Source organism: Uloborus diversus, chromosome 7 (genome assembly GCF_026930045.1).
Source record: "Uloborus diversus isolate 005 chromosome 7, Udiv.v.3.1, whole genome shotgun sequence".
In the NCBI taxonomy this organism is placed as follows: domain Eukaryota; kingdom Metazoa; phylum Arthropoda; class Arachnida; order Araneae; family Uloboridae; genus Uloborus; species Uloborus diversus.
Window position 1 is genome coordinate 143,222,201 of NC_072737.1, and position 16,491 is coordinate 143,238,691.

Here is a 16,491-nt window from a genome sequence, read left to right on the forward strand (position 1 = left end):
GTGAAAAAAATGTTGAAATACATTGCCTAGAAGCACGATGAAACTGTGCACACACCGGAATTGATGTCGAATCTTTTAACATACTAAAATTTGGGGAAGATAGAGTAGTGACGCTCAGCGGGCTATCACGCTCAGAACTCGCGCAATTAGTTAACAGTTGTTTTGTTAGACCGTACTACAACATCGAACCAGTGCCGTATCTCCGATTCTTTCTGAGCCTGCACTGTTGAAAGAATAGTAGTAACTCGCGTAATTAGTTTACAGTTGTTTTATTAGACCGTACTACAACATCGACCAGTGCCGTATCTCGATGGGATATTGACACACGCATTTTATAATGTCACTAGTGCCTTATTCATTTATTAGATTCTTTAAACTAAAATGAGTGGAAACAAAAATAGTTACTATGGAAACAACAGAAAGAAAATAAAATGTTTTCATTTCGTTTGGCAATGTTAAAGCAAAATGGTAAGCTCAAAACAACGTTGTGAATAAATAAATCAATTCCTTTTTGAAGTGAGAGAATTCAGATCCAATATACTTTAGATTAAAATATATTGCCGTGAGCAAATTTTTATTTTTACAAAACTGGGACCAAATACTAGGGAGGCAAAAGTGCACATCTGTAACAAACCAACTAACATCCCTATAAACTAAGAGATGCGTCCATTTCCGCCTATAAACCGGATATTAGCCTTTCCATGTAATCGATGGTCAGATAGTACGCTTAGCATGAAAAATGTTACTCTTCTTTAATTAAAAATTATTTTTCTTTAAGCTTTAGTTCAAATAGTTCATTTTTCGTTTCATTTTCAACATAGTACATGCATTAATTGATTCAAATGAACCTCTTTTCAGAAAAATCAGATTATTCGAATTGTTGATAATCCATACGGGGCCCGGTCCCAATTTATAAGATAATTGGAGTTCTGCTGTACTCAGTTCGATCACTTTTCTTTCAGAGATTTTGTGAACCTCTTATCTTATAGAGGGGGGGGGGGGAACATTATCTTTTTCTTCGAGATAAGCGCTATTCATTGAAGAGGGCGTTTTACAACATTACTCTTCAAACCGTTGGAGAAGAAAAACATGGAAGTAGGGAGCGTTCTAATTACAGGTGCCAATCGAGGAATTGGACTTGAATTTGTTCGTCAATTTATTCAGATTCCGAATCCACCTCGCTTTGTATTTGCCACGTATCGGTCGGAAGATAAAGCGCAGGTATTACTTTCTTTATTGTTTTTAATTACAAAAAACATGTGTTTCCATATTTCAGAGATTTGAAATGTCTACCAAAGAAATCTATGAAAGAAAATTGTGAGCAGCAGCTACCGCTTGCTAACCCTTAACTGGTAAGATGTCACGAGCGTATTTATTGTGAGAGATATAGAAGGGGGGGGGGGAGAGGTCTGATCCCCCCAAAAATCAGGATTTTATTTAAATTGAAACTTAATTATTCTGCTGGATTTTATTCACAAATAATTCCCGAGCTCTTAGCTCCAAAACATAACACACCAGAGGAGAGAACAACTGGGCTAAAGTACAATCGCCAAAGTAGAGGGGGCCTGTAACTTCCAGTCTCTTCACCAGGTAATGGAGAAAAAGGTATGGGGTTCCTAGAACTGGATTTAGGGCGGGAAGTAGAAGCCCAAGCTCCAGGCAGAAACGAATTCAAAAGAGAAGCAAAGCGCGATTTCAAAAGGGCCTTAAGTCCCTCTTAACGAGTCAAAAGAATAAGATTAACTTTCGATATTCCGCTCTTTGACCAATATTTCTAAAAAATTTCCGGCTGAGATAACTTGATTTTTACTACTCTCCTCACTGTTGCCAAAGATAACAAAAACCTGCACTATTAGGGCTTCAATTTCCAAAAATTTCCCGTGGAGTTCAAATAGCTTTGTCAAACATAGCCCAAAATGACGTTTTGTAACTTTAAAATTCAAACAATTTTCAATAGAGAACCTCCCTTCTCCCGTCACCTGTCTAAAGTCTTCGAAGATAACTTCAAAGTATGTTTGTTAGATAGGAGAGAGCTCTCGAATTGCTGATCTATTCCCCTAACATCACCGAAGAAAAGTTTTCAATTTCATTTTAGAGCCTCTTTGCACCAGTATTTCCGGGAGAGCTCTCTAATTTTTTTTCATCCTCTAACGTTACTAAACATAGATGAAGTGCATCGTTTTTTAACCGTCAATTTAGAAACATTTCTGAGAGAGAACACACCCCAACCTTACTCCTTATTTAAACCTAAAGCTTAAAATTGCGTTTTAAAAACTTCTGTGTCTTAAAATATCTGGAGGCAACTCCCGATTCCTGACCTTTCTTCTAACGTCATTAAAAATGCTTAAAATGAATTTTTCAGGCATCAATTTTCAAACGTTTCAGGGAGAGGGACACAAACCACCACTCTTTATTTAAAGTTTCTGCTACAGATACTTTGAAATTGCGCCTTTAAAATTTTAAATGTTTAAAAATTTCGGAAAAGATCCCTAACCCCCCCCCCTCCCCTGCCACTTTAAGTCTTCAAATATTACCAGAAATTGCGTTTTCAATCCTCAAAACAATTCAGGGGAGGGTTCCCAAACGCCTTTTCCAAAAATAGTGAGTCTAGTTTGAAAACAAAATTCAGGAGGGAAACCTCTCTTCTTCCCCTTACCTCTGTCAAAGCAAACACATAGCCTAAAGTTGCCGTTCAACGTAGAAAATATTCGAGTGAAATGCGCCATTTCCTTAATGTAATTACGTTTTGCTAGTGTAGCAAAATGAAATATAAAAATGCAATAAAAAAAAACGTGGGGTGCTGTCTATTTACATTTTCGCATAGACAACAAATGGAAGAAATTCAAGACAACTAATAAGAAGCCGACCCCGCTTTTTTGTATTAAATTAAAAATAAGTGTTTGGTCAATTACTATCATCAAAAGATTATTTTTTACATTTTAGTTCATTTTGCTACTTTAGCGTCTTTTTTTTTTAGTTTTTTAAACTATTATTTTATTTTCTTGTTTATAGTTGAGCTTGTTTTACGAAATAAATATTCATTTCAACATAATACTCAAAAAAGAATAACTATACCCCTTAAAGCAAAATAGCCGAGCTCTAAAAACATTCAACTGCGCTAATAAATTCCCTGTCGAGTAATTATCTAATCCATCTCAGTCATCGATGTATGTGTGCGAAATCATATTTACACATAGAGTACTCTATGCATTTACATTACTTTGAAAATTTGAGATACATTTTAATAAAAGTAGTGTTCAACAATGGTCTGATCAGCAATGAATTGCCAAAATTGAAAGCTCACCTAAATTTTGGCATGAAATTAGTTAAAAACAATAATAACTCATGTTCTAATTACCTTGGAACACTGGAATAAATTTTGTCTGATGCAGAAAAATCAAAAGTTTTTATAGATAGTTTTAAATATTTTTTGCGAGCATTTTTAATGTATTTCTTCAAAATTTTTCTTCTTCACATCGTTGGAATTTAGGTCAAAATATTGATTAAAATTGGAATAAACTAACAATTAATAGTTTATTAATTAATTTGAGTATAGAATATTGCATTGTCATCGGTTCTGAGGTCGCTTGGCAAGTTTCAAAAGAATCCGATCGAAGGAAGTGGGCGAAATATGAGTTGCAAGATTCCTTTACAAGATAGATACATACATACATACATACATACATACAGGTGAAGATAATAAAAGCGTGTTAATGATAATAAAAGGATAAGGAATGGTTGGTACCCCAAGAATACTATAGGAAGTTTGAAAAAATATTTTTTCCTAAGGAAAATTTCTTGTGTGAAGCTTGCTTCTGTGAATCACGCAGTAAAACAATTCAAAGGAATTAAACTATGCAAATTGAATTGCGCTGTATGTAAAAAAGGAATTCATGAAATTTATTCAGAGAAAGTTTCTTATAAAAAGTAGGCATAAAAATATTTTTGTTGGTAAAAATTACATTTTATGCAATAAATAGAGTTAATTATATGGGTTTCTATCTGTTTTTGTAAATAAAATTTTAAAAATGACTACGCATTTTATTCCGCACTTTTAGCATAAGGCCAAGAAATTCTTAGGCACTCAAACTTGAAACCGCAGTATAAATATCTGAAATCGCAGTAGCATGATCAATGCGTGCAGTACATTCCTACAAAACAGCTGGACTCGTAGTCTTTTACAGGAAGATATAAATTTAAAGAATGTTCTAATTGTATTTCAGGGGAAAAATCATTATATTGTTAAACTGAATGTTTTCTAAAAGGTATTTTTTAAAAATATTTCGTTAATTGACATCTGATTCAGTCCAGTGTTACAAATAAATATACTGTTGTGTCAGAAAAGAAACGTTTTTTTTTAAATTTTATATCCCCTTTTGAACAATGTTTCAATGCTAAAAAAGATTTTAACACACACAGCGATAAATATATAAACAAATTAAACGTTGAACCTAAGTGAGACTGAAGCTGTCAGATATCTGAATCCAACTTTGAGCTTTTTCTTTATTTCATCAACTATCCCATTAGACTTTTTACTTCCTTTTACAAAAAAGGAAGTATTGTATTCGCGAAAAAATTTTCACTCAAAATTCGGCCTTAATTTCCATTTTGCTCACCTCCGAATGAATGTTGAGTTTTTTTTTTCGACCCGACCACACGAGAATAAGTGCCTAAGAACGTATAAAAACCCAAAGTATCCATTTTGACATTCCCCGAGTTAATTACAACGACTTTTCTCGTGACGTCCGTATGTACGCCAATTTTTGTCGCCAAGTTGGCGACAAATGTGGCGATTTTTTTAATTTTTTTTTAGTCTGGTTTCAATTTGGCCACTTGTGGTGATATTTAGAGAGTAAAATATTGAATTACATTAAAATTGCCAATAATGGGAAAAATGACATTAAAATTGGAGTAAAAGGAAGTCATGTGATGCACACATCAGCTCGTTTTGTAAGTTGACTGAAGCTCAACAAAAAATAATCACTGGGTTTGTTGTTCATTTTCTAGCTATTATTTTATTTTGTAGAAATGTCTGTTTCTATACTTTCCTGCCATGTTTTCGTTTTTGTGATGAACTATTCAGCAAGAACTGAAATACCTCTCATTCATTTTACTGAATGCGTGCGTGACCTTCTTTATTTTTCTTCTCTCTCTCTCTCTCTCCCTCTTTCTTTTTTTTTTTTATTTTTTGATTGCTGCTTATTACTTACTGCCAGGGGCATGCACAGAAATTTTGGCCCCCCTCCATATTGTTTACCCCTATATTTCACACGTAGTTTTGAAAATATTGAGCTCCTTTCAGCTCGGGGCCTGGGAAAACAGGTGTACCCCCCCCCCCTTGTGCACGCCCCTGCTTAATGCACAAGGGGTTCGCCAGATTCTTTAATAATTCAGATAATTATAACATAATTCGGATAATTATTTCACAAGGAGTTCGCAAGGGGAAAAGGTTGGGAACCGCTGTACCAGATCTATTGTGCTATAAAAATTCCATTAGTTAACAAAATTAAACAAAAACTATTTATTTACCTACTTCATTTAATACAATGAAATTGACAAAAAATCTTATTATGCCAGAAAAGAAAGTCATAAACGAAGAAAACAATAATTAATTTTATAATTTAAAAATATTGAAAATAATTTCTGTAAGTATTTCCTACGTTTCTGGTTAGGTGAATTTTAAATGCATTTTACGTTTCGTTAATATTAAAAAACATTATTCAATTTCAGACTTTAAAAGATCTTCAAAAACAATCAAAAATTTCCCAAGTTGTCCTTATAAAGTTAGGTAAGTACATTTACAATTTAAATTTTTATTTAAAAAAATTTGATGCAAAATTTGTTTCATTGGAATTCACTTATTATTGATAGAGAATAGTAAAAATGTTTTTAAAAAGCAGCTGAATTTTTCGTTTTCTCAATATGCAATGGATGAAATCGATAGTACTCCTATACATTTCTACGACACCCCCTTCCTCCCCCCGTCCGCTTTCTAATTCAGTGTGTAGTTTTAATTCCATGTGTCATTCAAACGGATATTTCTCTGATAGCCCAACATGTCGCAGAAGAGCTACAGCGCGAGTCACAACGGTCTGAATCACAAAATAACAGAATTGTGATCAATCATAAGAGTCAGGCTCACATTTTGTGACATGCTTCGTGTGACTTCACTGTGACATTGCTGCAGCAATAAATTTGAGACCGATCACTTGGTGTGACCTTATGAAGAACATCACTGCATCGTAATTTTGTGACGACGCAACAGACTGATATTTGTACGTTATTGCAGCCTGTTGATGACTTAACAGTGACGTTTTGTGCTTGCACGAGAAAAGGGCCCTTATGTGAATGCCATGTGACTCTCTCATAAAGATTCTCTCATAAAGGTTCAGTTCCAGTCACTCTGCTATCAGGGTTTGAGGATAAGTTACTTTTTTTCATAAGGAGTGTTTTTTTAAACGATGCTTTTAAAATGACAGCGTCATTTACAGCGTCAAAACTTTAAATTCATCGTCAATACTTATTTATCTGAGTTTAAGTCACTTCCAGATGCCTCAAAATTATTAGAAATGACTAATTCTTTAAAATTAACTTTAAAATTAAAAACAAGAATAAAGCGACCCCGATCGTCCACCTCATATTACTTCACAAGTGTTAGTACACATATAAAATTTAAATGCATTCAAATTTTTCGAGAGGACATACGAAACATGGAAAAGTAAAGATGATCAGGACCAGGTAAACGAAATCGACACGTGTGCATTGAAGCTTGGAGAAGAAAAGAGAAAAGGAAAAGAAGTAATGAAAAAAAGACAAGTATTACAATGAAACCCTGGTTTTACGTTTCTCTAGAGACTAGGTTGAAAAAACGTGAAATACGGGATATACGTAGAAGGCAAAAACCAAATAAAAAAATCCCTAAAGGTAGAAAAAATGACTCTTTTAAAAGTTGTAATATCTATATTTTACGAAGAGTAGTAGTATTTGAAACTTCGTTTTTGATCATTTTAACATATTTAGCAGCGAATCGGGGAATTAAGTTGAAAATAGTCTATAATAGTTTTCTAGTCATTGAATTCAAAGTAAATGCAGCATCTTCCAGAATTGAAATACTTTGCAATTTTTTTCTTGGTCTTTATGAGGAATAAAATAGACTTTTATTAATTGTAAGGTCTTTATAATGCAAAGAAAGGGCTTGCTGTGCTCCCAGCTCTTCTTCTTCAATTTCATTGGCGGACGAAAAATCCATAAAGTCGGCTACAGATGGAGCAGTAGCATTACTGTTTTCATAGATTGATTTTCAATAGCATGGGTTTGCTTTTAAAAAGATCAAAAGGGAACATATAGCATCTACATATTTCTTATTTGAGAACCTTTTCTTCCTTTCTTTCCGCCCTGGGGAACGTAAAGTGCGCAAAACTCATAAGTAACAAACTTGCTATCTGGGATAAATTAACATTATTAGTATACTGAAAAACCGGGACCAGATTTGCGGTTCCGCTGTATTTCATAAGAGGGCAACTGCTTCACATTTTATCTTTGCTATGTTTTTTAAATTTTGTTTATTAATTCACATACGCATTTTTTCACCGATGTTTTGATGTATATAGTGAGACTGTTTCGGCCTACTGAAAAGTTTTCGATGATTAAAATTGAGACATCAAAATCACTTTACGAAAAGCATAATGTTAGAACTGTATCTAGAACGAATTCTTTTATCTACAAGAGATGGATAAAAGTTTTGAATAACAGCAATTGCCTAAACATTTAATTACATATCTCTGTCTAAATCTCACTTTTTCTTTTACAGATATTACAAATCCTACTAACTTGAGAGAAGCAAGATGCATTATAGCAGAAAAAGTAGGCGATATTGGTCTCACACTCCTCATCAACAACGCTGGAGTGAGCAAGCCTTTGCCATTCCCTCAAATTACGGAAGAAAACTTAAATTACCATTTTACTACTAATACCGTGGGTCCAATAATGTTGTTTCAGGTAAATAGCTAGCACCCTACTTTTTGATATTTTTATACATTAGTTGGTCATTAAGAAACATGTTTTCCTTTCGGCACACAATCAGGGCTGCGGAGTCTGAGTCGAACTGATTCAGAAGTAAAAAGAGTTGGAGTCGGAGCTGGTCATTTTCCCTCTGAGTTCGTAACCCTGTCAGTGCACCGGTGTTGCAGTCGGGGGGACTTTGTGCAGGGTTGGCAAGGTTTTGGACACTTCGGTAAAAGCCACGGTAAAAACCTGGGTTTTTACCGTCCTGTCCAAAAACCTTGTGTCCAAAACTGTCCGAAAGTGTCCAAAACTATATTTTTAGAGAAATTGTATTTATTAAGAAAACATAAAAAGCAAAATAAAATATATGAAAGTATTTTTTTATATTGAACATTTAGTCAGTGTGATCATTGAACTTGTTTATGCAGCTGATTTTAATCAAGTTACATAGAATTTAAATTCTTGATTAAAATTTTCAATTTGAATGCAGAATGCAGGAGTTTTTTTTTTTTTTTAATAATTGTAAGCATATTTCCTTATATTTATGCATGTGTGCAAATAAACATAGGGCTGACAAGATTTTTACCGTCCGAAAGTGTACAAAACTATTTTTTGAGAAACAATATTTGGTGAGAAAATATCAAATACAGAACAAAATGTGTCAAAGTTATGTTGTTTTGAATATTTATTCAATGAGAATATTCAAGTTAAATATATATGTAACGTATTTATACAGTTGATTTTAATCTAGTTAACGTAAAAGTTGAATTCTTCATTAAAAATTTCAATTTTTGTATGCATGAGTTCCCCCCATAATAGTAACCAAATGTTTCGACATTTATGTATGTGTACAAAAGAAAATGCTCAAAATATAGTGTAGTTTTTGACTTAAATGCAATAAATTACAATTTCTTTTAGTTACAGAATGTATTATATTAAAAGTATGAACTAAAAAAAGAAATAGCACAAGTTTTAAAATATTAGTGCATATATTTAATCATTAATTTATTGTTCTTTAATCTATGAATTGAAAAATAGTTTTCGTTTAAACATCATGTAAAACCTATTTTCAAAAAATATTTAAAAAATTAAGCTTTTTTTTGCACCGAAATATTGCACATTTAATAGCATTCCGTTGAGTCATAAACGAAACTGAAATAAGTTGTCTTGGTAGTGTTGTGTATTTCCTTTCATAACTCTACTAACTGTTACATAAGGAAATTGTTCTGAAAAAGAGTTATTGGCAATTTTTAAATGAACATTTTGGAGAAAAATTGTGTTATCAAATACTCATAAATTAAACCTCATTAATATTTGTATTTATGCGTTAAAAATATAGCAATAAATACGTATTGATTAGATTACCCCCTTTTATCTTTAGCATAATTTTGGACAGTTTAAGACACTTTCGGACAGTTTTGGACGATAAAAATCACCTGTTCTGTCCAAAACCAATTTCGGACAGTTCAAAACCCAACCCTGATTTTGTGTTAAAGAAATCGGAGTCGGACGGATTCTGTAGTACTAGAGTCACATTCGGAGTTGAGAAATGAATGATTTAGAGGAGTCAGACTCAATAACATTCCTTCTAAGTCCTCAACTCCATGCTGCGGAGTCAAAACCGAAATCGGGAAGTCAAAGTCAGACTGATTTTCGGAATAAAGAATCGGAGTCGGAGACTTGAAAATTAAAGGAGTCGAATCAGAGCCAGAGTCGGTCATTTTCAGTCTGGCTCCACATCACTGCACACATCACCATCATCACACTCTAGGGTTCAGCATACCTACCACTATGTGTGGTTTAACCAGTTGAATTGGACCTTGAAGACAACTCTGCTTTTTTTTTATCTATCCTAACCAGAAGAACAATCTCTGTTCCAGCGCCTCTAGATGTATTGATTCATTGGAGGACTTTGTGACCACTATCTATTTAACTTATCCCAGTCTCCATTAACGAGCACGAAGTATCTTCGATCGACTAGCGGTTTCTTTTTATTTCTTACTTCTTTTGTTAAGCAAACAATGACCTTAAAGTAACTGGAGGCAATCTTTCAACCAGAAACACCTGTATTATCCACATATTATTCAGTTTTTTTTTTTTTTTTTTATAAGGCTGTTATGGTCGGGGTCAATAATATTGAAACGCCTCGGGCTGTTGTGCCTTGGTCCGAGTGTAACAACTCCAAACGATTCGACAGTATTTGCAGGGGTCATCTTCAGTGGCGGCGTGGATGAAGCTTCCACTGAGAAGTCAGCAGTCGCAGAACACACACTGTTAAAACTACAGGATGCATTCGGCACCTTTCAGGGGAGAAACGCTTGTTCACCAGCGACACCCAATACGGAGCCGAAATCGCACTTCTAAATAGGGTGAAAAACAGGCACCTTTTAAAAAATAGACAGCCGGAGTGAAAAAAAAAAGAAACCTTTGGAGAGAGAAATGGCACCCTTACTATAGATCCTCCCCCCCCCTCCCCCGTATTGTGTGCGTTTTTGAATACAGTTGTGTGTTTTTTTTTTAATGTTTTGTTTTGATTTTTGATATTCTTTGTTTTGGACATTTTTCACATTGAACTCGATACTGGAAATGATTAAAACATGTAATTACAGCATTTGATCATATTTCAGAGTTTTCAACATAGTTAAGAAGTGCTCATTGCTGTAACTCAGTGTTTCTCAACCTCTTTTGACTCACGGGCGCGGTAAAAGCAAATGAAAAACTTTGCGAACCAGGGAAATCTTTATCGTTTTCTTAAAAATTCATAAAATAAATAATATTAATAATAACTCTGGGGCCGTTAAAAACATGTAAAAAATTCAGAGTTCTGACGAGTTTTTTTTTTTTTTTTTTTTTTACAAAAAGTAATGTTAAGAATTAATAAAACAATAAATATCTACCCCTTCACTTGGTATCAAAGATCTGTCACAAATAAGTTATAATTTAAAGACGAGTAATTTTTTAAATAATGTGGAAATTATACATTTACTAAAACCTCGACGCATTCCGAAAATGAAGCATAGCTGTACTTATGGATTATTTACATGAAGAGCCAAAAATATTCAGGGATATTACAGTTACGGAAAAACAAAATCGTTTCATAAACGTTAATCAAGAGTAACAAAATAAAATGCAAATGAAGTTTTTCGATAGTTAAAAAACCAAAAGAAATTTATAACGCTATCCAGACATTACCGCTAACAGGAAATGATTCTAACACTTAAATGAAAAAGCCAAAAAAAAAGCTAGACTGAGAGAGATTTTTTTTTTCGCTAGCTTTATGTTATAATCTACGTAGCAGAAGAATCATTTTTATTAAGATTCTCTCACTTGTTGATTATTGATATCTTATAGCTTTTTTTTTTTTTTGTGATTAATAAAAGCTGCTTATCGAGTACTCAAGAAAACAATGACAGATATTTTTAGTAGCGTTTTGAATGATGGAAATTTCACGATAGTAACGGTTAACGGAAACTAAAAGACAGTAACGGTAACTGAAAAGCAATAAATGCACTTTTAACCACTTAACTATGTTTGAAAGCCCTAAAAGCTACAAAGTGATCAAAAGCTGTACTTACTTGTAATTTCGGATAATTAATCCAAGAAAAATTGTGTTTAAATCCAATAGTGTACTTCATTCAATGTGAAAGACACACAAACGCAATCATCATTTGTCCGCCATATTGAGGTGGTTGAATGTATGTCTAAGGCAAAAGCGCATGCGCAATGAGTCTTTTTTGTGATTGCATGCTGTTTCGGCTCCTCTGCTCTATTTTCTAGCTTGCATTGCACCTTCAGGCACTATACTTTCACCTTAGAGGGAATATTTTCACTCGTCTGGAACCCCTGGTTATAACAGTGCACCTTTAGCGATGGGATCCATGACATTGAATTCAAAGAAACCAAAATACCTTCAAGGACTATAACGCCAGATTAAACTGAGAAGCCATTGAGATTTTCAGAAATTCCAACAATTTTAACAGGAAGGAAGAAGGGACAAAAATCAACAATCTCTGGCACCCTGTACTCAGAGGAAATATTCTGAGAGAAACCTTCAGCCAACCAGAAGCAAAGATGGACGTCTTTGTTTCTGGCCAATCCAGGACCAAAATGAAGAGGGCGTTACCACTTCTCATATAAATACAAACAACAATTGGACATCATTGTCAGTTGATGAAAAGTCGCTTCCCTTGAAGCTTCGTCCATGCCCCCATTGAAGATGACCGCCGCAGAAGCTGTCAAAACGTTTAGAGTTGTTACACTCGAACCACGGCACAACAATTTGAAATCTTTTAATATTAGTTATTGCACAAATTTACCAGCGACTAGTGATACCCGCCACGGCTTTGCACGTGGTAAAATTTAAAGAAGGTTCATGCAAGCTCATTGTCGCTGTTTTCTAATTTACGAATTTAAAAAAGCAAGTTCTACAGCAACGAGTATAATGCTAAACTTAGGCGTAACCTTATCGATATTGGGAGGGGAAATGTTTATTAACTTAAACTTGTTTCCAATGGATTCAAATCACACTTTTTACAATTAAGAATGAAATCGAAACCTTTAAAAAACAAACCAAAACAATTTGGTAACAAGACCGCATGTAAGGGGTGGGTTTTAGAGTTCAATCCCCCCCCCCCCTGAAAATTTTCAAAGCGATTCCAAAAAAATGCTTTTAATTATATATATATATATATATATATATATATATATATATATATATATATATATATATATATATATATATATATATATATACTCAAGAGCCAAAACATTATGACCACCTGTCAATAACGAGTTGGCCCACCGTTGGCGCGCAACACGACTTCAACCCGCCTTGGCATGGATGCCACAAGTCCTTGGTAGATGGTCGGAGACTTATTGTACCAGATGTTTAAGCAATTGTGACGCAAATCCGAGATATTGCGAATTGGTGGTCTTTGAACTCTGAGCTGCCGTTCCATGACATCCCAAATGTGTTCTATCGGATTGAGATCCGGTGAGTCAGGCGGCTAGGACATTAACTGGAATTTAGCATCATGTTCTTCGAACCACTCCAACACAATTTTAGTCTTGTGACACAGGGCGTTGTCCTGTTGGAACATTCCATTTCCAGCTGGAAAAACAGAGGCCATGCAAGGGTGCAACTGGTTCGCAATGATGTTCAGGTACCCTGTGGCATTTAGGGTCTGCGGTACCACAACCATTTGTCCCAGAGACACCCAAGAGAACGTCCGCCAAAGCATAATACCGCCACCACTGGCCTGTGTATGACCTACTGTACATTGAGGGAGCAACTGTTCGCCCGGAAGACGGCGTATCCTGACACGGCCATCGCCGTGATGCATGACAAAACGTGATACATCTGACCAGGCAACTCTGTCACACTGATCCATGGACCAGTCGCGATGTTCCCGGGCCCAGCGCAGGCGCAGTTGGCGGTGACGTTTGGTCAGCAAAGGCACACGAGTGGGACGTTTGCTGCGTAGCCCGATATCCAACAGTGTCCGCTGAACAGTGTGCTTCGATACTATTCTACTTGACCCTGCATTGTATTGGGCTGTTAGCTGAGCCACTGTCTGGCTCCGGTTTTGCTTCACCATGCGAGACAGTCTCCCACGACTTTTTTCTTCGATAGCGTGCGGACGTCCAATACCATGTCGCCTATTGCTGGTTTCACCGTCATTCATCCACTTTGCGTAAGTACTAACAACTGTAGGTCCCGAACAACCCAAGTAACGTGCAGTTTCTGAAATACTTGTTCCGAGCCTTTGAGCCATTACAATCTGCCCTCTATCAAAGGCGCTTAGATACGCAACCTTTCCCATCACACACAGAAGTAAGTGAAAAATGATTCTTCAGACTCTCCAGCAGCAGTTAAATACCACTTCCACCTGATCACGTGCATTCCACGTCATCCAGGCGTGTTCATGCAAAATGTAGGGATGGTCATAATGTTTTGGCTCTTGAGTGTATATATATATATATATATATATATATATATATATATATATATTCAGTTGGCTATGGCCCGTTCAACTTTACTTTTCCGTTAATTAAGCGAAGATACAGTTCTGTGGTAGATATTTTCTTTGGAAAGTAGTGAAAAAACAATAATTTCTTTACACTCCCTTAGATTGATTTAGTTTTATTCTTGGATTCATGTCTTGCAGATGATGCTTCCTTTGCTTCAGAGGGCAGCGGCTCGCAAACCATCTTCAAAGCTGGCAGTCTCCAGAGCTGCAGTACTGAATATTTCTTCAATGGTCGGATCGATAACGAGAACTGGTGTTGAGTTCCTGAAAGATTTAGCAGTGCCTGGTTATAAGATAAGCAAGGTAAATATATGGATCACGTTTAGATTTGATTTTGAAAGAAATTAAAAATTAGTGAGCGGATGTGGTTCAGTTCAGTTTTACCTATAATTTTTAATCAAAACATATGTTGCAATAGGAGTGTGTAAGAAGTTATATGCTCCACGCGGTTATATTGCTTAACACTTGAAAGGGATCCCATGATTTACAACTGGGATCTCCAAAATTGGGTAATGGAGCTTTTTACGATTGCCTACTGCGTAGCTGCATGAGAGCGCCTGAGTTCATATGGCTATAGACTATCGTGAAGGCATGACTGGAAAAACTACTGACCGAATAGCGGGATAGCATTTATGGCATATTTTTGACCGTTATTCGGGAGAAAGGCTGCCCGTCATGTAAACTGTATCATTAAAATAGTTGTGTGTTGTGAACATGGTCCCTTCAATCCTCTCCAAAAATGTGAAAAATGTGAATAAAAAGAAGTGGGGAAGTTCCTCTTCATCATGATAAATTTCAAGATAAAGATGGCAATTCAAGCATGGAAAATGCTCCTACCTGTCAGACGGGTAAATAAATCCAGGCACTCCATAATTGAGGAACACAACTTTAATATATGGACGACACAGAACGACAAAATATGTACACACAAGAAGAATCGGAACGCATCTGATCCGCTCGTCAGAGCTGCAAGTGTATTCTTTCCGTGCTGGTCAGCAACAGTTACAGTTAGTTTCAAAAAATGTTATTTTTAACTAATGTTTATAATATATCATTATGTAGGGATCTACGCAAATTTCTTTTCAAATGGTCAAAATGACCCTCGCCGTATTTCTAGGTATGCGAAGAGCGTTGTAATTATAGTATTGATGCATCATATTAAAGTAAAATACACTCAAACGTTTCCTTAAAACTTGATGTTGGGTAAAATGTTATGAGGGCAATTCTCGAAAAAAAAGTCCCGTGCGTAACACTAAGTTTTTTTTTTATTTTATTCAAGTAACTGTTAATTAAATATGGGACTAATTGTTATGCTTTGATAGTATATTAAAACCTGTACTATTCACTATTCCTCTACAGCACTATTTTTTGAAGGCTTTGGTTAGCTGGAAAAGATATTTAAAAAAAAACAGCGTTACGCACGGGACATTTTTCGAGTATCGTCCACACTGCAAAAAATAATTGTTGTTTTTACAGTAATATACTGCTTTTTCCTACAGTTTAATACTGCTCTTCTAAATAACAGAAAAAAACTGTAAAACTGTTTTAGATTGCGCAAAACGATGCGCAAAAGGTGTTTCTTTTCATACGGGAAGAGAAACTAATGAATTCAAAGTATCGACAGCCATGTTAGTTATTTTTCGGGTGTGCTGAGACAGGACTGCTCAGCTGTAATCCAAGTTAAAGGTAAGTGCTAGTAATATTATTCATTCCCTTTTCTCAAAATGTAGTTTTTTTATCATCGATAATGTATGTAAAATAACAGTATTTATTTTGAAATCATAATTCGTATTCCAATATTCGTTGACGTTGACTTTGCAATTTCTTTTAGTTGCTAAGTTGTAGCGATTGCTTTATAGCAAAAATCCGAGTAGTTGTTGTGATTCTGAATATTTTACTGCCCGTATGATAGTTTTTAAACATTTTCTGAAACTCAAATTTGATTTAAAAATAAATCAGTTCCTTTCTTTATCGTTTTTAAAGTTATTAGAACATTAGATTTTGTTTACGATAATATTTTGTGTTATATAGCATGTGAGTACTTAAAATTTAAATTCTTATGTCTTCTAGTAAATTTTTAGCGAATCGCGATTGACTTCTTCCTTCTGGTTTTTTTTTCTTTCTTATGTTCAGTTTTAAATTCTTTAACAGTTTGCATTTAACCATTTTATTGATAAACTTTACGTTATAGCAATGTAAATAAATAAAATAATAACGTGACCGAGAGACATGCAAACAGTATCAAGTTTAATGATATTTTTGTTGAAGAATTTGCCACTCTGAAAGACTCAAAATTCTCTGAAATCTGGAGCCAGCTTTCATACTTATCTAACAAAACTAAAATAATTATAATTAAAAAAAATCATCAATGAAGCACTCCAAAAAAATAAAAAAATAAATAAAAATAAGCATCTTTAGATACAAACACGAAACCCTTGTGTTTTAAAAGTTTTATATT

The 16,491-nt window shown here is 34.8% G+C and overlaps 1 protein-coding gene across 1 annotated transcript; it reads left to right on the forward strand.

Annotated features, from left to right (window-relative positions):
- Positions 1-1,082: 1,082 nt before the first annotated feature.
- On the forward strand, positions 1,083-14,336 carry LOC129226541 (C-factor-like; the record flags this gene model as incomplete). Its single annotated transcript, XM_054861150.1, is given in 4 exon segments — positions 1,083-1,221; positions 5,731-5,788; positions 7,811-7,998; positions 14,172-14,336. Coding segments are annotated over 4 exon segments (543 nt in total), but the record flags the coding sequence as incomplete, so codon positions are not given.
- Between the last annotated feature and the right edge of the window lie 2,155 nt (positions 14,337-16,491).